The sequence below is a fragment of the Pithys albifrons genome, chromosome 2 (assembly GCF_047495875.1).
Source record: "Pithys albifrons albifrons isolate INPA30051 chromosome 2, PitAlb_v1, whole genome shotgun sequence".
NCBI classification, from domain to species: domain Eukaryota; kingdom Metazoa; phylum Chordata; class Aves; order Passeriformes; family Thamnophilidae; genus Pithys; species Pithys albifrons.
In genome coordinates, this window is record NC_092459.1 from 60,819,644 (window position 1) to 60,843,397 (window position 23,754).

At 41.6% G+C, this 23,754-nt stretch overlaps 1 protein-coding gene across 2 annotated transcripts in view; it reads left to right on the forward strand.

Moving 5' to 3' along the window:
* The first annotated feature begins 5,518 nt into the window (after positions 1-5,518).
* The window catches only part of AIG1 (androgen induced 1), a 128,045-nt gene continuing 109,809 nt past the window's right edge, over positions 5,519-23,754 (forward strand). The window contains exon 1 of one of the 2 annotated variants that reach the window (XM_071549215.1): positions 5,519-5,888. In XM_071549215.1, coding sequence (XP_071405316.1) covers positions 5,748-5,888 — 141 coding nt within the window. In that variant the 5' untranslated portion in view covers positions 5,519-5,747. The remainder of the gene's footprint in view (positions 5,889-23,754) is intronic. The other variant, XM_071549214.1, reaches the window with a different exon arrangement.

Genomic DNA, 23,754 nt, shown 5'->3' on the forward strand with positions numbered 1-23,754 from the left:
CTTAAAACAGGACAGCAGGTAATTTATAAGTGTGCACTGCATGTACCTAAACCATTTCCCAAAGGCTGCATCTTTCTGTGAGATTGCATGCTACAGCAGAAGAATGTTTGCTCTGGTTTACAGAGGGCCATATGATCTGTGGGCAGGTGGAATACTCACACAGTACTGCTCTCCTATGCCTCAAGAGCCTGTTACCTGCCTTTTCTTTCTGCCCTAATACTGACAAATGCAATCAGCAGAAACCATATGAAACTAAGATATGAAATCCTAACCGTGAAACAGCTTTATTGCACACAATCTATCTGATCCAAATGTGGGGAAAAGTTAATCTGCTTACACAGTACCCGTGTCACTTACATATTCAAAACTCCAGATCTGTACAACAGAGCTTTTTCTTTTTAAAATCAACCCTTTGGGAAATAATAATTTAACATGGAAGATGAATGCAGTGAGTTTTCTCGCTCATTTTATTTTAATAGCAAGAAAGTTCATGTTTTTTCAGGATAAAGCCAAGTTTAACTTGCAGAGAGGATGATTCAGTTTCCACATGCCCTAAACTTTGTTCCACTAATCTCCTGACCATTTCTGCTCCAGCTCATTTTCCCATTGTTAAATACATATAGATAGTAGAATATGCAGTACAAAATATGCCAAATTAGTAACTTCACTGTAATTCTTAAACCTAAATTCCCAGGCAAATTGGCAACAATCTGTAATAATACAAATAATACAAACAAGCAGCTCCTGAAGTCTTACTAAATACATTGCTCTTCATACTGAATACGAATGTGGTCTTCTAATTTTTATTAGCTTTTTTCCTCCATTCTTCAATCTTTATAATTTATACTTATAAGCTTTTTTTCAACAATTTTCTGTTGATTTTTAACTTGCAATTTTTCAATAATTTCACTTTTGCTTATTTCAAGAAAGATTAATTTTGTGTGCTTATGTGTGAGTCACACTTCCATACATCCAAGGACACTTACCTTGGCACGGTTTATACACTATGCCTGAAATACTAGAAATTGCAGTATCAGGTGTATCACCATGAACACAATATGTTGAGGCATATGTTATTACACTTATTATTATTATTGCTTTGGAGGGAATTGTTTGCAGCATAATTCCTTGTAAAAGGGCGGTCCCATGGTGTCATGGAGAGCACTCTGGACTCCGAATCCCAAGAACCTGAGTTTGATTCTCAGTGCGGACCGTCCCCTGGCAGTTCAATGCCTCCCTGCCATCCCATCCCGTCAGATCTCGGATGCTCAGCAGGGTCAGCCCTGGTTAGTACCGGGTGCTGTGACAGTCCTGAGGACTTCACTGTCACTGTCCAAGCTCGCTTGGCCGTGGCAGATGGACCTTGGGACTTAAACGGTCGCACCCTGGCAGAATAAACTGTAACGTCTTGGAGTCCAAGTTTTAATCTCTATGCAGGGCAGCAGATAATAATGCTTTAGAATTTTAGGACTTATATGGTGGGGCCAGTTCTGCGCACACTGCGCCTCACCTAAAAAATCCACTGCGCAGGCTGGAAGGGCACACCCACATGGGGAAAGCCCTCCCCAAATCTTTGTTTGTGAAGTCTGGCCATATGTACAATTCCTTGTAAATAACTAATCTGCATTTAAAGCAATTGCTTAAGGAAAGACACCTCACAGATCTCAAAATATCTCTCAAACGTCATTCTCCAATATCACAAAATAAAATCCTATTCATAAATTCAAATGTTATTCCTTTAGAAAAAGAGAATTGATCAAACAAAAAAACTCAAACAAAAAAAACCATCAGAAAATTCTCAAGCATTCTTATCTGCTGCCCTGCACAGAGGTTAAAAGTTGGACTCCAAGATGTTACAGTTTATTCTGCCAAGGTGCCAAGTGGCAAAAACATTATGTTACTCATTTGATATAACTGTTGGAAATTCACCTTTTAGCTTTTTTTTTTTTCCACTCAGTTCTCTGACAGATTTTTAGGCATCTTTTTTCCTCCCCCATAGTAGGCAGCATTCACCAATATCTCCCACCCCAGACACTTCAGCGCTTTGAACTCTCTCTCCTTTCTAAACCAGTTTCTCATCTCTATTGAATGACAAGTATGACCCATGTCAAACTCCCACTTTCAAGTAAACTTACAGTATGTGACTTATGAAAATTAAGTCTTTACACAATTTACATACAAACAAATATTTAAACATCAGGATCTGAAAAATCACAGGCTAGCACTGAATATCTTATTGTACATGATTATTGTTTACCTTACTGTCATTTATACATTTAATCAAAAACCTGAAATGTAAACATTTCACAAAGTATCAAGCAGTTGCATTCATATAGCATTATAAAGGGCAAATTAGTAAACTTCTACTTTGCTGAAAAAAATTAAGACCAAAACCAAGGGAAAATAAAATCCACTGTAAATCCACTTCAGCCACAAAGACTTTGCTGCTTATCTCTCAATAGACAGGAAGTGTGAAGTCCACAGTAGCACATAAAGGCTACAATCTAATTAGTCCTTATTATAATACTGTGCAGAGACTCAACAGATGCTTCTTTGGAAAGGACACAGGCAAAAAGAACCCACCTACAAAAGAGTTATATTTCCTTTCAAAGGTCTAGAAATGCATAATAAAGAAGAGTTTGACTAGAAAGAAGCTTGGCTCAGCCTGGCATGACAGTTAGCCTGCCTTGAGATTTTCTTGACTGGAGGGAAAAAGATGGCGCAACAAGAGTGTTTGCACATTCTGCATAGTTTAGACTTTCACCTTGGCTTACAAGCCTGAGTGGAAGCTTTTCTTTTTATGAGGTTAAGATTTTCTGCGAGCTTTGCTGAGATGTCTAAGGAAGAGTGGAAAGTGTAACTGAAGAACATTCAAATGGAGCTCCAAAAAAGTCTTATAGTTTTTCACTTTTTAAAGTTTTGAGGATGCTGTGATCTTGGAGGCTGTTTAAAAGACATGTAACTGAAAGCCAAACTGCGAATAGTGTCTACCAAGTATATCGAGTTATATTCAGTCTGTGTTAATGTCTGTGGTGCCTTATTAGAGACAGAGAGGTGATCCAAGGAGTGAGCTCCTGTATATCATAGGAGGGGGTGCCCCAAACTCTTCCTGTCACAGAATAATCACAATACATAAGAGAGTGCATGAATGTGCAACACTTACGCTGTAGACCTCTGCACAGAGTTACTTGCCTTTGAGAGCTTAGGAAGCTCAAGTCCAGTGAGAGCTGCACTCTAAGGGTGCTGCTACAATAGCACTGGGGTTCAGATAAGAGTATATTTTTGTATATTTTAGAAGTAAATCTTCTGATCATCTGGACTGACATTGAGCTCTGGCTTGTAATTTGACAGCATTGCAGACAGAAACCTGGCCTCCTTTTGAATAAAACCAAAACAGAAGATGTGATCCAACAATTCACTTAATGCACCTCAGCCACTAATGAATATTCAGTCCACAGGTCCAGAGAAGTGGAACTTTCTGCATACATACAGAAGAGACATCAAGTCCTCAAGCAACAACTCTGCTGCTTCACAGATTCATTTGTACTGGGTCACATTGACAATGTTACTAGTCTGGTTTCCTGCTGTGTTGCAGACTGTTCTATTTCACTCAGATAACTCTTAACACTGAATCTTGAGACTTCAAGTAAGACTAAAATACGTACCACAAACAATAGAAGGGTGTGATTGTCCAAAGTGCTTGCGGGGTCTGTGATCTAATGGATAAGATTACCTAAAGCACTTGGTGTGAAATTCATGCTCCATGCTTCTAGAGGACTCTTTGTCCATGCCTGACATACAACTCCTTTGCATAAGCAGAGATCGTGAATGGTGCTAAATTCATCTAGAAGAACTGCTGGCATGTGCTCTCCTAAATGGCCTTCATTATTGTAGAACTTGAGCACAGTTGATACCAGATGAGAAGACTTTATGTAATGGAATAGAAGCAGGGAACATACTGCACAGTCACTGATTCTTTTTGCCTTGCAGTAGCTTAACTATGATGAAGAACCTTATTGCAAAATATTTGTTTCAGAAGACAGATGTATGGAAATGGTGTTTATAGAAGTGATTTGTCTATCCAAGCCCAGACATCAGTACTGGTGGTTTGTTTTCTTTTTTCCCTTTAAAATAACTTTTCCAGATGGTGGAGCAATTTAATATTCACCCTGAATTGAGCACTTTAAGAGCTTTCCTTTTCAGAGCATAGGAGTCCAAGCAAGAGACCCCCTCAATTTCTCCTGGTGCCAAGGATCTCTGTGGTGATCAAACCCCTCCCTGACTGGACAGAACCACAGAATGGGTCAGGTTGGAAGAGACCACAGTGGGTCATGTGGTCCAACCTCCCTGCTGAAGCAGGGTCATCCTAGAGCACCTGGCACATGATTGCATCCAGATGGTTCTTGAATATCACCAGTGAGGGAGACTCCACGACCTCTCTGGGAAATCTGTTCCAGTGTGTGGTTACCCGCACAATAAAGATGTTCTTCCTCCTGTTCAGGTGGAACTTCCTGTGCATCAGTTTCTGTCCCATTGCCTCTTGTCCTATTACTTGGCATCACTGCGAAGAGTCTGGCTCCGTCCTCCTGACACCCTGACTTCTACAATACTTATACACATTGATCTCAGTCATCTGCTCTCAAGGCAGAACAGGCCCAGCTCCCTCAGCCCTTCCTAGTATGAGATGCTCCAGTCTCTTAGATGCTCAGCTTATAATGCCAGTACTCTAGGCTATGTTTCAAGCCGGGGACGAAGATGTTCCCATCTCACAGGGCTTGTAGGCGTTGGAAAGCCCACTTCTAGCAACTGCGACTGTGTGCGACGAGCGGGAACACCAAGAAACCGGAGGGTGCCTCAGGAACATGCAGGGCAGAGCAAACGCCGCGCAGGGCAGCAATTCGGACCCCTGACCGCGGCCGTGCAGCGCTGTGGACACGGCTCAGCCCAGAGCTGCCCCACCGTTTTCTCTTTTCTGTATAAATGTATCATCACAGAATCACAGACTATTCTGAGTTGGAAGGGACCCACAAGGATCATCGAGTCCAACTCTTAAGTCAATGGCCCACATAGGGGATTGAACCCATGACCTTGGCATTATTACAACCAAGTTTTAACCAAGCAGAACCCGTGCCGGGCGGGCCCCGGGCTCGCTGCGCCGGCGGGGCGGGAGGAGGCACCTGCTCGGCCGGGCCCGGCAGCGGCGCTTCAGCCGGAGGGAGGGGCAGCGCTCCTCCGTGCAGCGCGACTGCAGCCCGAACTGCTGCCCCACTGCAGTTCTTGCTTGAAACGCGCGCAGCCGCTTCTGCAAATAGGCTGTGCTCGCACTCGCGTCCCTCCGCTCCCTCGGGAACGGCTCGGCCTCTGCCCGCCCGGCCCCGGCAGCCGACCCTCTGCCGCCCCGGCAGTCGGGCCGCTGCCGCAGCGCCGCCCACCCCGCCGCCCGGCCCTGCCGCCCCGCGGGCCCCTTCCGGGCCCCTGTCCTGCCCCCCGGGGCCCTGCCCTGCCCCGCGGGGCCCCTGCCCTGCCCGCCGGGCTCCCTGCTCTGCCCCCCGGGCCCCTGCCATGCCCTGCCCCGCCGCCGCCGCCGCTGCTGCCGCACATCGCGGGCTCCGTGCTCCGCCCCGGCCGCGGCCGCGGGGGCGCTCGGAGTCCCGCCCGCACGGCGCACACACACACGGACACACAGACCACACGGGGACACACAGACACAGCCACGGGCACACGGAAGTGCACCCCGCGCCGCAAACATGGCGCTGGTGCCGTGCCAGGTGCTGCGCGCCGCCATCCTCCTGTCCTATTGCTCCATCCTGTGCAATTACAAGGCCATTGACATGCCCGCGCATCAGACCTATGGAGGCAGCTGGAAATTTCTGACCTTCATAGACCTGGTAAGTGCCCCCGGCGGCGGCAGTGGCCCTGCCCCCTTCCCTGGGCCGCGGCCCGGGCGCATCGCGGCCCCGGCGCTCGACGGCAGCGCCATGCGGTGACCTTAGAGCGGGGCGGCGACATGTCGGGGCCGAAGGCTGCCGAGAGAGGAGCCGGGCAGGCACGGAGAGAGGCACGGACAGAGCCGAAGGGCTGCAGCGGGGGAGCGGCCGTGGGGAAGGTGAACCCCATTGCCGATGCTGTGTGTTGCCTTGTCTCATGGCTGACAGTGAACGCCAGAACCTGCTGGTCCAGCACCTGGCTCCCGTGTGCTGTCAAAATAAAAAACATGCCTTGCTCCCTTTGCGCCTCCTCAGGATTCCATCCCTGACAGGTGCAAGTGTGTCAGTGGGACAAAAAATGCCGGGCATCTCCAACTTGCCTGATCTTGTTAGTTTGGTTGCAAATTCATAAATGAACCTATGAAATAAAAGAGGTCTCATTTCATGATATTTCTTCACAAGGGTCCGTTCCATATCTGGAAGAGTCACCAGCATGCTGGCCTGCTGGAAAACGCCAGGTGCTAGGCAGGGGCTATTTTTTCCCTGAGCTTCCTCAGCTTTCTGCCTCCAGAACAAGTGTTCCCTTAGTGCAGGTGGGAGGAGAGGGGGCGGGAGGAAAAGAGGAGATGGGAGGAGAAACTAGGTTTCTGGTTCAGAAATATGATAGCCAATTTAATGTAGAATCAGAATCACAGACTGTTCGGAGTTGGAAGGGACCCACAAGGATCATCCAAAGTCCAACTCAGGTCAGTGGCCCACATAGGGTATTGAACCCATGACCTTGACATTAATTACCACTAAGTTTTAACCAACTGAGCTAATCTCAGGGTCAAACCTAGTACCTAGATCAAAATATTTCTTTCTTTGTATCCACAGTATAATTAGGTGAGAACTTTTGCAGTTCCTACCAGAGTTACCCAAGAATCCCCAAATGCAAGTATTTCAGTGCTTCCTAGTGATAACAGCTCTCAAACCTTCACTGTAGATTCTCAGGTATTGCTACTCACTCCATATTGAGTCAGTAGGTTGCATTTGAGGGCTTGAAGACCAAACTCAAACACCAGTAACCAGGCAAGTCAAATCTGCAAATTTCTGTTTCAGGATTAAGTTAAAGTTCACTGAGCTCCATATTTTATTTATAGAGAAGAAGCACCTATCATATTTTTCATTTAGCTAGGATAAATTTTTTGTGGATGCAAAAATTTACTGGATCTCTGAGAAGCCCCAGCAATAACTGGTGCTTTACTGCAGCTCTAAATGGGTATCTTAAAGCTTGATGTTTTTCTGGAAGGCAAACTAGATTTTTTTTTCTGTTTGGGGTGCTGAACAGTACTATCGGTAGTATTGGTTGATAGAATTTAGCATGAAATCCAAGTAAGTTGGGGGGAGCTGTTGACTCTAGTGGCAATTGAATTGGAAGTGAACCAGCTGAAGTTAAAAGCCAATAATCTTCTCTTTGAGTCTCTTTCACCTTTTTCTCTTTTCTCCTAACTCTGACAGTTGCTTGAGGATTAAGTGAACGAAGGCTGTCATACAGTGAAAATTTTACAGTAAATGATAGTCATCATTTCCAAATATTACAGCCTGCTGTCTGTGGCAAGTTCACGTGGACTTTCCCATCAAAGCATGTTCATGGTTCAGGCTACTTCTATCATGGCCCAAAAGGTCAAGGTAAATATGTAGTGCTCTATAAAACATCTAGCGCAGTTATCAACTGCAGCTAGTAATTTTTGTCCTTGAGCTAATAGTTGTTATATGTTTCTCATAGTCAAGTCCGGTAGTTGAAAAAAGGTTAGCAATTTTTTACATTCTTCAATCCTTCAAAATAACACACAATTCAATGGCTTGGATGCCTTTCTCAGTGACTAACCAGCACATAGACCTCTTCACTTGCTAACAATATTTCTGTATGTCCAAATGGCGCTGGTAGGATCTTATCTAAGCAAATCAATCTTTCTGTCCCCTGGGACAACTGAAAAATTTGAAGAAACACAAACTATTACATTCCTGAGAAGGATACCAGGAGGCATGGTTGGAGGACGTTAGGCACATTTTCAAAAGACTGTGTGTTGGCTCAGGTCTTGAAAAGCTCTTCCATAAGTTTCGGTTTGCTCAACCATGTGCAGTGTTCCAGTGTCAGTCACATTCAAAGGCTGTCTAGACAAAATATCATCAATGCCAGAGTCTTGGCAGACGTGTGTTCTTGCTACAGATTGTACCTCCACAAACAGAGATTTCATCTTTGACATCACAGAAGCACGTATAAGTTTTTTCTGTTTCTGAAAACTGCTACCAGTTTTTGAGAAAAGTCACTTTATGACTTGAATCTGAAAAGCAGTTTGGATTTTTGTTTCCATCTGTCCATTTGTAAGAGGACATTCCTTTCCAGTCTCAGCATCCATAACTCTCTTGGAGTTTTAAGTAGCTGGCTTTGCAGACGTGCTATGTGAAATTATGTACAGTTATGTGCAGGTAATATACTTTTGAATCAAATTATGAAAAACCAGTACTTTGGACTCCAGAACACAAGACAGTAAAGCCTTCTAAGTGTATGCATTGATCCAAACAGTACACTTAGAGCCCTCACCCTGTTTACTGAAGTTGAGCATTATGAGGAAGGAAGTTATTCCATACAAAGCTAACTTCTGTAATGTCCCTGCCCATCCAAAGCATTATGGATGTTTATACCCAAGTAGTGCTTTCGTGCATGCCAGTGTTTATTCTTAATCTCTCCTGTCCTTAAATTCGGAAAAAAAAAGTGCAACCGATGACTTCTTTTAAGGGCTGTCATTCTGATGACTGACTCAGTTTTTTTGCAGTTTCCAATGTGGTGGCAGCATTCCCTAAAACACCTCTGTCAATGGAATATTTTTCTGGTTTACAATGCAGTGTGTTTTGATAGTGCACTGGGAACTCTTCGGGCTGTTTCTACTATTGGTAGTATCTCCACTTCAGACTTTCTCCTCAGTAGGTAGAGGTGGTAGATACTGACCCCACTTATTCAAAAGATGGTAAAAATTTCTGCCTAGTACCTGTGGATTCCCAAACACTTCAGAAAAGAGAGTGGTATTTTCTTTGGTCATGTATAGAGTGGAAAACTAAGGTATGAAGAGATAAAGAGTTGCTTCCGAAACCAGTTGGTGGGCCCAGCAGATTAAATTATTGAACTGAACATGTAAGCTACTTCAAAATTTCAATATCTTGCTTTCATTTAACCTGACAACACAAACCAAGCCCCAAAATTAGTTCCTGTGAAAACACCAAAGAACTGGATTCAGATACAGCTGCCTTTGTTAACCTCAGATTCACCATTTTATCCTTTAGTGGTGGAATGCTGCAGGACCGCACTGTCCTGTGCCACAACTCATAAATTCATTGCTGAGCCTCAAAGCTGAAAGTTAAGGTAGGCTGAAAATTGTTGTCAGCTATGTAAATACCTCAAAATTTTTTCCTACTCAGTTCTGTAGGTACTTAAAGTAGCTGAATTAATAATAATAGTACTTTAATTCAAGGTAACTGGGTCGTCCTGTATACACTGCAGTTACTCACCTGCCTTTATAAATACACACTTATTGAGGAATCCATTGTACCAACTTGTCTAAAAGGGAAGGATCCTTACTATTGCAATTTGTTTTTCAGTTTCTCTTGAATCTGTTACTGTTGTTGTGAGAGGAGGCAAAAATAAGTAGAATTCGGGTTCTGTAATAAAGTGGAGCCTGCGTGTGCCAAAAGAAGACCAATTCTACATTTTGCATTTGCGTGTGATAAATAGGAGAGAAGTAGCTTAGAGTTGAACTTGTCTAAATAGCTTCTAGTTTTCCTTGTGCAGTTTCTCTTGTAACCTTATTCCTTAAAGAAAGTAGAGTAAACCAAGATAATAATAGTGCACATACATGTGCATGTATTAACAAACTTCTGGGGTTTTGTTTTTGGTTTTTATATTCTTAAGGTCTCTCTGATAGGCTAAGCAAGGTAGTTACAGAGACAAAATGCAAGGCCAGATTTTTGGAAGCTGTCTCAAGTGTTGTGTTTTGTGATTATGGTTAGTGGTGCTATTTTGAATAACAGAATGTTAATGTGGGTATTCCTATGGCTTGACTCAGGGCAGCCAAAGCTAGAGAGGAATTGATTTTACTCATAAATAAATCTGCCTGACCTTATACTGTTATTATTCTCTTGAAAGAAATAGCAGGATGTCTGTGTATGAACTTTTATACATTATCTGGCAGATTGAGTTCTACAAAAAAAAGGTATACCCACTGTTCCAAGCACATTTTTTTGCCAGTACTTGTTGTATTTCTTTTGCAGAAAATACCTTTAGATATAGTTGGATTAAGTTCAGATAAGTCATCAGAACTTGGTTAGTTTTTTGTCTTTGAAAAAATTCAGAAAGGTGTGTTATCCATAGGACTGGAAACTAGAGTTGCTAGATTTATCATTTATTTATTTATTTAATGTATTAGGTATTAAATTTTATGAAATATAAAGACAGCAGCTTAACAAAGCACGGCTAAAAATTTTTTGTGATTTGTGCCTAATTTGGATTTACTGAAGCTGATAGGAAATAAAATGACCAGAAAATACTGGAGGCCAAGAGGTTCAGATTAAGGGATAATAAACTGTGCCATTGGTGTGACATCTGATACTGAGCAAGTTTCAATGCTAAATGTACCACAAACAGGGCAAAGGTGAAAACACACTCCGTGGAGTATAACTATGACTCTCTTATGGAATTTCCTGTAGTAAAATAAATTTCTCCTTCTGCCTTCCTCTTTCATCATCTGTAGTTACCTTGATACTCAAGTGTTTTATGGCTTTTCGGTGAAAAGATTAGGGAAGTGTAAAATATTATTATGTATTATTCCCAGAGGTAATTCATCACCATATCTAAGTATCTCTGTGGTCTTGCTATAACAGAGAATACAGTCAACAGAGTGTTTATCAGTTTACAGAGAAGGAAAGGGGATTGCTTTTTCAGGGATAACAAGGTGAGGTTTCTTAATGATACTTAATGTATTTGAGAGAAAAGGCAACAATATACATAGGAGAGTCTTCTATGTGTGTGTTTTAGAGCTTTCTTTTTCACTCTCAGGCTGTAAACATGTCAGAGGAGCAGAAATACATAGTGCTGTTGATGCAGTAATAAAAAGGTAACAGTGTCACCGTTTCTTATTCATAGACCTGTGTTTTCCATTTGCTGTTGGTACACTATTACAAATTGAGTGGAATTTGAGCACTACATTGAAGAGTTCCGTTTTCACATTGCATTAGCATTCCTTTATTTTACAATTGTACTTAAATATGTTGTACATTTCATTTGGGAATCCTTGGAAAAGTTACGGCTGTGTTGGAATATTTGTGTTGGCAGTAGGGTAGACAGAGTAAAAGAGGAGAGTGGAAGAGGAAAAATTGGGATCACTTTCTCTGATGATAGATTTAATTAATGTCAGTAATATTATAACTTGGAGTATATAAGTGATACGTAACTGTGCTGTATTCTAAACCAGTGTGGAGTTTAAGCCAGTCTGTAGATTGCTAGAACAGTTTCAAATGATGACAGCTTCAAGAAGTTGGCTTAGTAGTCTTTCTGTTGCCCTTTGAAAAAAGTTCTCTTTATTTATGTTGTTATTTTCTTTAGAATTTTATTATAGTGGGAAGGATAACTCAGATAATTTTACATACCTCCATATGGCAAAGTCATTAAATATTTTAAACAATTACTTTAAACAAGACCAACCTGTCTAGTGTTCTGCATTAGTGTTCTTTGCTGAAGTCAAAGTTGGGGTTCTGAGCTGGCCTAATTTGTTGTGAATGTAAGTGTATAGAAGTTATTTAATCAATTTTTGACCTTGTATTTGTGTTACATTAATGTAGCCATGTATCTTTGTACAAGAAATTAATTCTGGAAGATTGACATTCTTAAGTTGTCATAAAGATTTATATAACTTACCAAATAATGTTCTTGTATAGGAAATTGAAAACATGGTGTTTTAAATTAAATATATTTGCAATAAAAATCAAATTCTACTTACTTTTTAGCAGTTACACCAACCTCAGGATGTACAAAGACTTACAGGGTAGTTGTCCATATATGTAGTTGCTTGTTTTGTCCTTAGGCTGAAAAATAAAAAAAAAAAAAAAGAAACTTGATCGATCTATCTGAAAACTGGGAAACCCTCACGTGATAAAGATCTTTTTTATTGGTTTGGTGGAAATCTCATATGTGCTAGTATGTCACTGTATGACAAAACCGAAGTTGATCTATAAATAGAAAAAATAACCCTTTATGAAATTACAAAACCCCAGCATTTTACAGATAAAAGTTTGCAGATTTGAACAAAGTAAAACCACAATAGAATGTAATGAAACAAAGTTGAAACGATAGGCAATTCTGCAGTGTATTAAACCAATATATGTAGACTCATTGTGAGGCATGTGTGTGTATCTATATGAAGAAAACCATGTAAGAAAAATATCTCAGATTCCTTCTATTAGATGAGTATTTTCTGTGCTGCAACTTTTCATACCTGATAATTGGAGTTGTGAGTGCCTCCCTATCTGCAATATTTAGAAAATATGTAGAAAAAGTTTAAAAAATATTTAGAAAACATTTTTCTAATTGTGTGACTAATATAGATGGATACTGGAAGGAGATTGACATGGGTAGGGAATTCCTTGTCACTGGAGTTCTAATTGCTGATGCAATTCCAGTCAGTAAATATGAAAACGATCAACAGTGACAGGTTTGTATGCTTTCTGCAGAATTCAAGAGTGAAACAAATATTGGGGTGTAAGAAGTTCACATTGAATATTTCTATATTTGAAAAAAAAGTTATGTTATTGCTTGCAGTAACACACATGAAAAATATGTAATTCCTCTCAGTGTAGGGTTTTTTTTTACATGTCCGTATCTGAGGCCTGGTCTTCTCACCTTGCATGTCCAGGTCTCCATTCATCATGGCTGGGCTTCACTAACGCAGATTTGGGCAGGGCTCTCCCCACGTGGGTGTGCCCTTCCAGCCTGCGCAGTGGATGTTTTAGGTGAGGCACAGCATGTGCAGAACTGGCTCCACCATTTAACTCCTCAGGTTCAACTGCCACGGCCAAGTGAGCTTGTACAGTGACAGTGAAGTCCTCAGGACCAGAACCTACAGCCCCCGATATTGCCAGGAGGTCTCCCATCCAAGTACTAACCGGGGCTGACCCTGCTGAGCTTCTGAGATCTGATGGGATCGGGTGTCAGGGTGGCATTTAAGTGTCCAGGTATATATCTGGCAAATGAGGTAGAAACAAAATCGACAATTGACATATTTGTAGACCTACTCTTTGTATGAGTGACTATAAAAAGCTTTCTGCCTTGCAGTGAAAGCTTTTTCAAATGTTGCCTTATTTGCCTGCATTTATTTGAATAATTACATTCTCCCCATACCATATTTTCCAAAGCTGTGAATATGTTATTGGTCTTCAAAGCCTTACAGGCTTTGTTCCATTACTCTTACTATACATGATGCAAGATTTTTTCAACTCAGCATAGTTAAATATGCTACCACTGAAAAAGCTGTGTTTAACTTTAGTGGATGGAAAAGTTAACTGAAGTCTGAAGAAAAAGCAAAATCAGTTGGAAACTAAAGTAAAGCTTCCAGACTTTTGAAACAGAAAGAAACTGAAGCAAGTTAAAATTTATAAGCCTTTTTTTTTAATTTTTAGTGTACTGTAAAATTGCTTGGGTTTTGTTGTCATTGTTGTTGTTGTGTTGGTTTTTTTCAGTATACTACAAATTTTAGAGATTCTTTGGTTGTTAACAGGTTAAGCTTATGTGAAATGCGAGGGGAAAATCAGAACCTAATTTTCATTTTTATGAGAGCTCCTTCTGGTAACTTGGGTAAGTCCATGCGATTTTCCCTTGGGAGTTTGAAAGCAGCATTTGGATGCCTCTAGTTTCATTACCTGAATGTCTTTTCTTGCCACTGCGCTTGCAAACATCCAGTTTAGTGTAGGTTTTCCAAACAGATAGGCCAAAAGGTGCAATTATATAATAATATCCACTTAGATTTGTGTGCAGCTGACATGGTTCAGGTATTTTTGCTGCAGTTGTCTGTCAGATTAGTTGTTTCAAAGTGCTTGAGGCTCTACAGTGTATATTAAAATTAAACTAGTACTGCTGCATTTCTTTTCCTAGCTGAATATTAGGTGTCCTAACTACGGCCATGCCACCCTGATACCTGATCCCGTCAGATCTCAGAAGCTCAGCAGGGTCAGCCCCAGTTAGTCCTTGGATGGGAGACCTCCTGGCAATACCGGGGTCTGTAGGTTCTAGTCCTGAGGACTTCACTGTCACCGTCCAAGCTCACCCGGCCGTGGCAGATGGACCTGAAGAGTTAAAGGGTCGGGCCAGTTCTGTGCACACTGTGCCTCACCTAAAAAATCCACTGCACAGGCTGGAAGGGCACATCCATGTCGAGAGAGCCCCTTCTGAAATCTTCGTCGGTGCAGCCTGGCCATGAATGAATGAATTAGGTGTCCTGGTAAACTAGAGTAGAATTTGTAGGAGGACAGGATGTAAAATCCTTCGTTACTTCCTTCCTTACTTGTAAAGCAAAGCACAATGGGTGGTGAGTTTTTGCAATTAACTAGTTTAAGTGAAACAGTATAAGAGGTTGAATCTTACCTCTACAAATGTTGCCTGAGTCTTCAGACTGTTTGAGCTGGTTATCCAAGGAGGAACTTAGCCAAGAATTTAAAGTTTAATCTGTTAGGTGTTGATTGGCTCATTTTTGGTTTCAGGCAGTGCTGTCTGTATATTTTTTTTAAACCTAGTGCTTTATGTACCTGAGGGTAAATTTACTTTTCCCCCCCTAATTTGCATATATTTTATCAGGTGTCTTGAAGCCTTCTGGTCCTGGCAGCACATAAGTAATAATTTGTTATTTATTATTATTGTAATATTAGAATTTGGCAGGAGTGGGAGTTACCCATGCAGAGTACAGGTGGCATATGTTCCTAAATGTTCTTGATCAGATGCAAAAGGAAGAAAAAAACCCTGCTGACTATAAATGCTGCTATATGAGTTGATAAAATGCAAGAAATACAAAAGGGATGTTTTCCCTGTGAGATGATTAAAAAGTTTGTGCCCGAAGTGGTGGAGGCATATCATACAGCTCATGTAGAGGCTGGTGCCTGTGTGATCCTGAGGCACTACAATAGGGCCCTTGACCCTAGAGATGTTCATGAGCAGTGTTTGTGGAGGCTCAGCTGTGTAAAGAAGCTAAGTAGGGAAGTGAGAGAGAAAAGGAAGATCCACAGATGACAACACTTTGTACTTGGGGTTTGTAGGTGAGAAAGTGCATTATGATCATCAGTCTTGTCTTGTGACAAGCTGAAATTTGACTGGCGGCTATGAGGACAAACTCAGGGAAAGCAAGGGGTAGAGGTACAGGGTGGCTGGTGTTTCTCAGCTAAACCAGCATGTGTTAGCTCCCTCAGACTTCCTTCCCTTCCTTGTCCTCTCATTTCTTCCTCCCACACACCCACACAGTCTCCCCACACAACCCCTCACACTGGTGTCACAGCACCGCTTCCCTGCATGTACATGTTTGGCTTAGCACGCCTCATCTCAGCAGAGGGTGCTTGCAAAGCTTTGTCCCAAGTTAGTAGTCATATGCACTGACAGATGCAGAGGTCCCCATTTGCTGTTCACTTCAGCTTACAAATTGAAACTCCATGCTGTGAAAACTTTCTTGACCTGAGTTTGCTTGTTATAACTGTGTTCCAATGACTGCAAATTTGCATTAAACACAATTGTCATGAAGGAAGCCTCTGCTGTGTGCAAATGCTGCACAGCGCTATACCTTTAAACTGGACGTTCAGGAGGCTGAAAGCAATTTGGGGTGTTTGGAGGTGAATATGCATCTTTGTGTACACGTTTGACATAATAGGTATTTACTTATACTGCACATAATTTAAAAACACCGAACTGTTCATAAGAGCTACTCTGTTCCATAGCCTGTCCATATGCACATCTAAGAGTAAATTGGCCTGCTACTACTTAAGGCAGTTTAGGTGACCAGATAATGAACCATAGATAGAAGATTACAGTGGTTTGAGATACCAGATGCTCTTTAAGTTTTTCAGTATCAAAGAACTATAGAGAACAGGAGGGAGTAGACAGCTTTTGGGTTAGCTGTCTTATGACCTACCATGGCTAGAAAGGGATATTCTTGTATTTATTAAGAAGCTAATAATGTTTCTAATCATAACATATTATTATAGAAGATCAATATTCAAATCGCCTTGAGTCAATGGCAGTATAATTTCAGAAGCTAAACATCTCTGGTTTTCCAGAGACTATATTCTCTGCTATTAAGTCATATGTCATTTCAGGCTAAGGTTTATTTTCTTGTGGTTTGGGGCAGAAGCTACTAAAATGATGTTGCCAAAATAATTCAAAGCTGTTTGTTCCGCATTAATTACGAGGCTGAGTTGATGAAATTTATTTTATGAGGATGTATTTTAAAAAAGGGTTGAGGGACCTCTTTTTATTTTGGGGATTTGAGCCAGTGGGATCTGAACTTCTTGGTTTTAAAATTCAATGTACAGCATACAAGCAAAATATGAATGACTTTGAGGATGTGTAAGGGATGATTCTGTTCATCCACTGCTGGTTTTGTGAATGAAACTGCTGCCACTTTGTCCTGATCCATTCGTGCCCCTTATCTCCCAATCAGGCTCCTCAGTTGAGGGTTGCTCTCAGTTATCTGTATATTTTCTGTCCTTTTTTCCTTTTAGGAATCCACCTGTGCAATCTCTCTTTCCCCAGTTTTTCTAATTTCTTATTTCCCAGCACAGTCTCCTTGATCTTTCAGCTCTGCATTGCACTTCCAACTGCACACCCAGTCCTTTTCCAGGAGGCTGTGTTTTCCTGTCAAGTACTGCTTTTCTTATCCCACATACTCCTGACACTCTTTCCCCACCATTCACACATACTGCCTTTTCTCCCAGTGCACTCAGTATCTCATATATTCTTCTGCATCCTCACTCTGACCTTCCAAAATACCAGACCTACTCAGTGTCATTCTCTTGTGTTTTTAAAGCACCTCATTTAGACACAAACCAGTGAAGAATAAGCCATCTTCCATGAAAAAAACTTGGTCGTGGTGTGGCCTTAAATAAACCAGTTTTGAAATGATGCTGTTACATAAGACTCTTAGCTAGCTTTGCTTTCTGTTTTTGAACAAATTTTTAAGCTTCCTGGTTACAGGGGAAAAAAACCCCGTAAGTGTTAAGCATAATGGATCATGATACTAATGTTTATTATGGTATTAAAATCTTGTCATTTTTTGGTAGTCTGCCATTCAATTTTTTTATGATAAAATATCCAATTCAGAAGCAGGTCCTTGACAAAAACTGGTGTTTCACTTGAAAGATCAAAATTATGTACAGAATTAGCAATCAGTATTTATATGGACATTTTTGGGGTTTTTTTTGTAATGTACTTCAAGCAAGATGCTGAAATTATTTAAACTGTATGTAAGAAAACCTGTCTTATAACAATCATTATGTGGTTTGAAATCTACTACAGTCAGTGAGATAATAAAAAATATTTTTGAATATTGCTTATCTTGTCAACTACTATGCTGGGATTAATAGAAGAAGCTTTTTTCTTTTTTTCATGTGAACATGTATGAGTACGTATACCTTGTTTGTGTGGGTGGATTGAGACTGCATGCAGACACACCTCATGCAATTTAGGAGTAAGGAAAGAGAAAAACATGCATTTCACAGTAACTTTCTCCTCAAACCTAGGGCAGTCCCATGGTGTAAAGGAGAGCACTCCAGACTCTGAATCCCAAGGACCTGAGTTCGAGTCTCAGTGGGACCGTCCCCTGGCAGTTCAATGCCTCTGTGCCATCCCATCCCGTCACATCTCGGATGCTCAGCAGGGTCAGCCCCAGTTAGTACCAGGTGCTGTGACAGTCCCGAGGACTTCACTGTCACTGTCCAAGCTCGCTCAGCCATGGCAGATGAACCTGAGGAGTTAATCTGTGGGGCCAGTTCTGTGCACGCTGTGCTTCACCTAAAAAATCCATCGTACAGGCTGGAAGGGCACATGGGGAGAGCCCTTCCCAAATCTTCGTTCGCAAAATCTGGCCATACATACATTAACTCTCCTCAAACCTACATGGAAATATACTCATTTTTGTTAGTGGTTACCAGGTACAGAGAAGCCTGCCATGGCTCCATGCCCCAGCATCCAACCAGTAGCAGGGCTGAACACATGCCCAGTGAACACATTCAAACACAGAGGTGTAAAATCAGGTTGCTAAAATGCAAGTCAATACAAATAAAATTCTGACTGGACTAGGTTTAGAGTCAAGAATATCTTTTAAGATATGTCAGCCAAGTAGTCAAGTGATGTCTGAAAAGAGGAATGCCCAACATTGTGACCCACCTAGCATCTGTATCCTGCCTGGTCAGCCTTCCTGTGCCCAGAACAGGGCTGGGCAGCAGTCAGGGTGTGGTGTAATGATGGGAACAGTTTGGTCTTGATGCCACTTCTTGCAGGGTATCCAGACCTGCTATGGGGTTTGAGCTCTGTGGCACATTGTTGGAACCAATGCTCACAACTGCCTTGTGATAAAATGTCACAAAAGGTCTGTGGATCTTGCAAAGGTCTTGATCTAGGGATATATTTTGACATTACTTCTGACAGCCAGGGGTAAGCATTCTCCCTGTATTATCCACATACGTTCTGCCTACTTTGCGCTGGAGTTGAGGTCAGACTTCTTACTGGGTGATACTCAGCATCACCCTCATGCATGGAAGTCAGAAATATGTGAGTTTTCAGCATGTTGCAAGATAAGACATAAAATACTGAAGGGGGGGTGGGATGCTTGTGAGTTTTTTGAATGTCTCTTCTGGTGTGATTGTAAATTTAGAAATTACAAATTTGTTCCAGATGGGAAGAAAAAGTCAATCTTGCAATTTCTTGTGAGGAAAAAGAAAGGTTTAGAAAAAGTATTTCAAATTCATGGTTTCATTGCAGTTAGTGAACTGATCTTAGAATAAAACAAGACATTTGATTGTCTTCATTAAGATACTTGGACAAAATTACATTGCAAAGGAATCAGCCATTGCCGTAAGAAATTGTTATTCAGAAATATTTTCTCAGCTGTATTAATGAAAACTTGTTTAATTTAGCAAGAGCCAGACCAATGTCACAAAAGCAACATAACAGTGAAAGTTGTGACTTAGTCTTGTTACCCTTAATTCATAGGAATTGTACATGTGCTGTGTGAAATAGTGAATGCAAAGTTGAATTTGAAATACAAGAGTCAGAAGAGGATGTGATAAATCAAGTCCAGAAAGCAACCGAACAACTGTTTAATATTTCTTTTTTTTAATTAGGTACAACCTGATTACAGGGATTAATAAGTATTTTGAAAAAGTAACCAAATAATAGTATGTTACAAGCAAAGTGCGCTTCTGACCAGTCTTTCCCTTGTAGACCTGGTATTTTGCCTGTCTTGGGCCCCGTGCTCAGTGAATGTGACTAAACAGTGTTTGCCAGACAAAGAATTGCAGTGATGGAGGTAAACATGTTTTATGAGATACTGATTTGCATGGTGTGCCTGTATCTCAGTGGTGTATTTTCAGACAAGGTCTCTTTGGCTAGGTTGTGATGCAGACAGCCTTGAGCTCTCATTCTGAATCACTTCAGTGTCTTCGTGCTGGTCCCAAGTGTATATATCTTCTGCGAGAGAAGACGTATCCTTCATACTCAGAATTCTATAGAGTAAACTGACCTTTTTAAAGGACTCCTTTTAAGCCGCATAGATGGGGATTCAGCATTCGGAATCAGACCTGGAACAGACCCATCTTTTATTAATATAATGTCTTCTGATTTACTGCAGGAAGACACTGAAATGATTAAGTGTACCAGCAGTCTGCATAAAATGCCTGGGTGACCTCTGAAGCACTATGATAAATATCAAAGAAAAAATTTTAAACCTGTGTGATCAGCTTAAGGAAAATTAAGGCCATATCTCAGTTTGTTAGAAATGCTGTTAAAGTAGGAAGATGGGTAGTGCTTGCAGAGTAGCACAAGATCTAGGCCACATCTTTTTTCATATGACCTAAACTGGATGAGTACTCTGGGTAGAAAGTGTCTTTCCACTGGAGTTTGCTTTGCACTTTTTCTCCTTGATGGTTTTCCCCAAAAGAAAGAAAAGGTAAATAATATAAACAGCTGAAGAGTGCCTGTTCTAAATGATCAATCTTGTCTGTTCTCTTTATGGGTACTTACCTTTGTACCATCTCCTTTGTTCTCCTTGTTCCAAGAAAGAGGCAGTACACATGTAGATGAAAATTATCTGACAAAATTAACAAATCCTGATAGCAAGTATCTTGTTAAGAGTAAGATGGCTTTGTGGAGCCACTGCACTTTTTGTTACAAGATCTCAAAGCACTTAGGAAATGTTAGCTAACTAAGCCTCACATCTCTCTGCGGAGGGGCATGATTTAAACCAAATGCAAGCCCAGCAGACAAGACACTGAAATTGGCTCCACATTTAGTCACTAAAATCCTTCAGGAATTACCTTAGTTGTGTAATCTGTATGTTAAAACAGTGTTAATCTCGGGTCGTTCAGATGATTCGTGGTGCAAAGGCTGCCCGTAGATTACTCCTCTTCAGTCTTCGTGGTTTTTTGCAGGGTAGGGTAGGGCTGGAGTTGAGACTGGCTATTCAACCTGCTCTGCCCAGGTTGTCAAACATCACCTCCAGTCTGCCCTGTCTCACCTCGTGAGTCATTTGCTGCTCCTGCTATCCACAAAGAGATGGGAAACTCAACATTGCCATCAGGTGTGAATAAAGGCAGGTGATACCCCTTGCTGCTGCAGGAGTAACCTGACACCACTTTGGTTCCTGTTTTGGCCCCGCCTTCCCCTTTCCAAGATAAGAACCATAGCCTGGCTTGCCTTTAGCCTTTCCTGGTTTTGCAGCAGGTACTACTGTCTTCAATCTGCACCTACCCAGCTGCTGCACAACAGGAGAGTGTGTGTTTACGTGGGGGACATGAGAGGGTGCATTTTGATGATACAGGAAGGGTGAGCTGAGTACAGGCTGCTGATGAGGGAGAAGGGAAGAGACTCAGCTATTTAAATCGTAGAATGTAGGTTGCTGCCATGAATGCATAGTGGGTGATTGCTGCAGCAGAACATCAAGAGGCATAGCTTCAGCAAGAAGAGTTGGCTTTAGGAGGAAAAGATTAGGCCCCAAACTGGTGATCTGCCCCTCTGTTTGCTGAGCTCAGGGCATCCTCAGTCTGCAACAGCTGTGAGAATTATGGACATATTTCTGGACAGAGGGAGGTGTACCTGCACTGTGTAGCATATGTGGTACAAAGGAAGAATCTCTGGGAAGTGTTGAACCTGCTGGGTGTATACTGTGAAGTTAATCCTTGTGTGAGCAGTAGGTGTTTATGCAGAAGAACCAGGCATTCAGCAGCCTGGACAAGTACCACAAATCTTCTCATGCTTCCTGAATATAGTCTCTAGCTGGAAAGGGAGAGAATCAAATGTAGGGTAGCTCTAACCTGCACGTTGAACATGTAGGTTAGCATGGAGGCTCCCACCCACATGACCTACTTGTGGAACAGCTTCTTTTCTGAAATAAACAGCGCACTATCATCCATGCCTGTTTCAATAGGACGTATTTCTGTTGGCTGCAAGAAAGGAAGGTACAGTTGTCGAGCCCAGATGGAGGCTTTGAAATATGCATGATAGTGGCAGCTGTGTGTGGGAAGAATGAGTTGAAGTGTGTTGAGGAGGAGGAGGCTTGTTTACTGTGCTACTGTCTTCATGTAGCTGCAGAGTTGAATGGGGAGAGAAAGGCGGAACGCGTTTCATGTCTGTGCATTATTGTTTCACTGTGCTGGACAATTTTTTCTCCCAGTATTAATTATTTATTTGAGAATTTATAAAGAATCAATGAGTTGCAGTGAAGGAGATTGCAAAGAAGTATCGTCAGTCCCAGATCCTCATGGATCAAGTCTCTTAATTTCCTGATCTGAGCCGTTCTGCCTAAAGGATCCATCTCAAAAGCTGGGCTGAGGCGGCTGTGTGAATGCTTTGGAGAGGAATGCATTGTTCTGGCAGCCTTCTCAATCCTGAATTTTGAGTGTGCTATTATTTATTAGCATATTTTGTAGTCTGTGGATTTGTAAATGCTTATGCCTGTGTACCACTGGCATTTGTGTATCAGGGCCCTATTTTGTTGCTGCTGTAGTTGCTGGTTGGCTGCGATGCTGGAGGGATGGCCTGTAGGTGAGACTTGGCCTGAAGATAGTGGTGTGCGGCTCACCCTCTTCCTCAGGGGGGAAAAAGGGGCAGTCACGGGCAGGGCTGGCCTACAAGCAGCCTGGGGCTCGGTCCCTGGGCGCCTGCCTCCCTCTCCCTTCTTGCAAAGGCAGCCCGTGGTGTCCAGCTGGGGCAGCCCATAAGGAGGTCCAGCTTTCATAGCTGTGGAGCACGCTGCCCTTTTCAGGATAAAAGGGAATGCCAAACCTAGCCAAAGGGTTTAGTGATACATAAGAGAGACTGCATATATGTATGTATGTACTTAGGTTATAAAAGAAAGAAGTATGTGTGGAATACACAACAAAAAGTACTGCATTCATGTAGTGAAGTGGAACGTGTCAAGTTAATTCACAATCTCCTTTGTGTTTTATGGCTTTCAGTCATCTTATTAATTAACACTTCTCTGTGGGGAGAATAAGGGTTTATATCTTACTCTTTTTCTCACAAAAACATTTTCCAAGCATGTTGTATTATGTGTACACTTTTTGCATTCCAATCCCAGAGCTTGAAATTAGTATTTTCTGAATAATTCCCTAGTACCTCCTTCAGCTACGCGGCCTAAAAAGCTCTTTGACTCAATGAAAATGAATGGTCTAAATAGAAAATCTGAAGATACGAAGTTTTCTATTAGAAGAGTGTCAAAGAGACATGAATAAACTCTAATAAATTCTAGAATCAGAGAGTCAGTTTTGGTGTCAGGTTTTTGCTCTGCTGCTTGCTTCATGCTGTGCTGGACCCAGCACTGGAAGGCTCCCTTTACTGTTTACACTCAGCAGATAAGGTGGATCTGCTTCCGCAGAGTGCCAGTTAAATGTAGTAGATGACTTCCAGATACACCTAATTGTGAGAGCAGTTGCGATTTTGGTTGTAATCATATAACAGTGATGTCCAAATTTTTATCATTTGAAAATCTACATCCCACATGATTAATTTGATTTAAGCTTTGAGCTTCCAGCTGTCAGACTACGTCCATTATAAATATCTTCCCTTGCCTCTTCTTTTTCTTGTGGGTCTGTGAACAAACTCTGCTTCAGACCTTTTCCATTCACCAAGTATGTTCAAGTATTTTATAAAGAACCACGGCAACAAAAGGAAGTAATATGACTTTTCCACAGCTTTATTTTTATCTCGCCTCAGCTGTGACATGGGACAACAATGTAAAGTACCAGAGTTAGTGGTCATCAAATGTTTCATATGGCCAGTTCTTGGGCAATTGAGTAAATCTCTAAAAACCAGTTTTCTTGAAGTCATAAAAGGAAATGAATTGATCAAAGTGTAGAACCATCAAAAAATGAAATTTACAAGTGTTTGTGTTGGACAAACACAACATCTTTACAACACTTCAAACAGAAGATGTTGCTGCAAATGGAGTGTGAAAAAATTATCTGCTTAATTAGTAGTAAACAATCATGGCAGCAAAAGAGTTTTAGGTGTTTATGTTCTTGATTAATCATAGTCCAGATTTACTTCTGA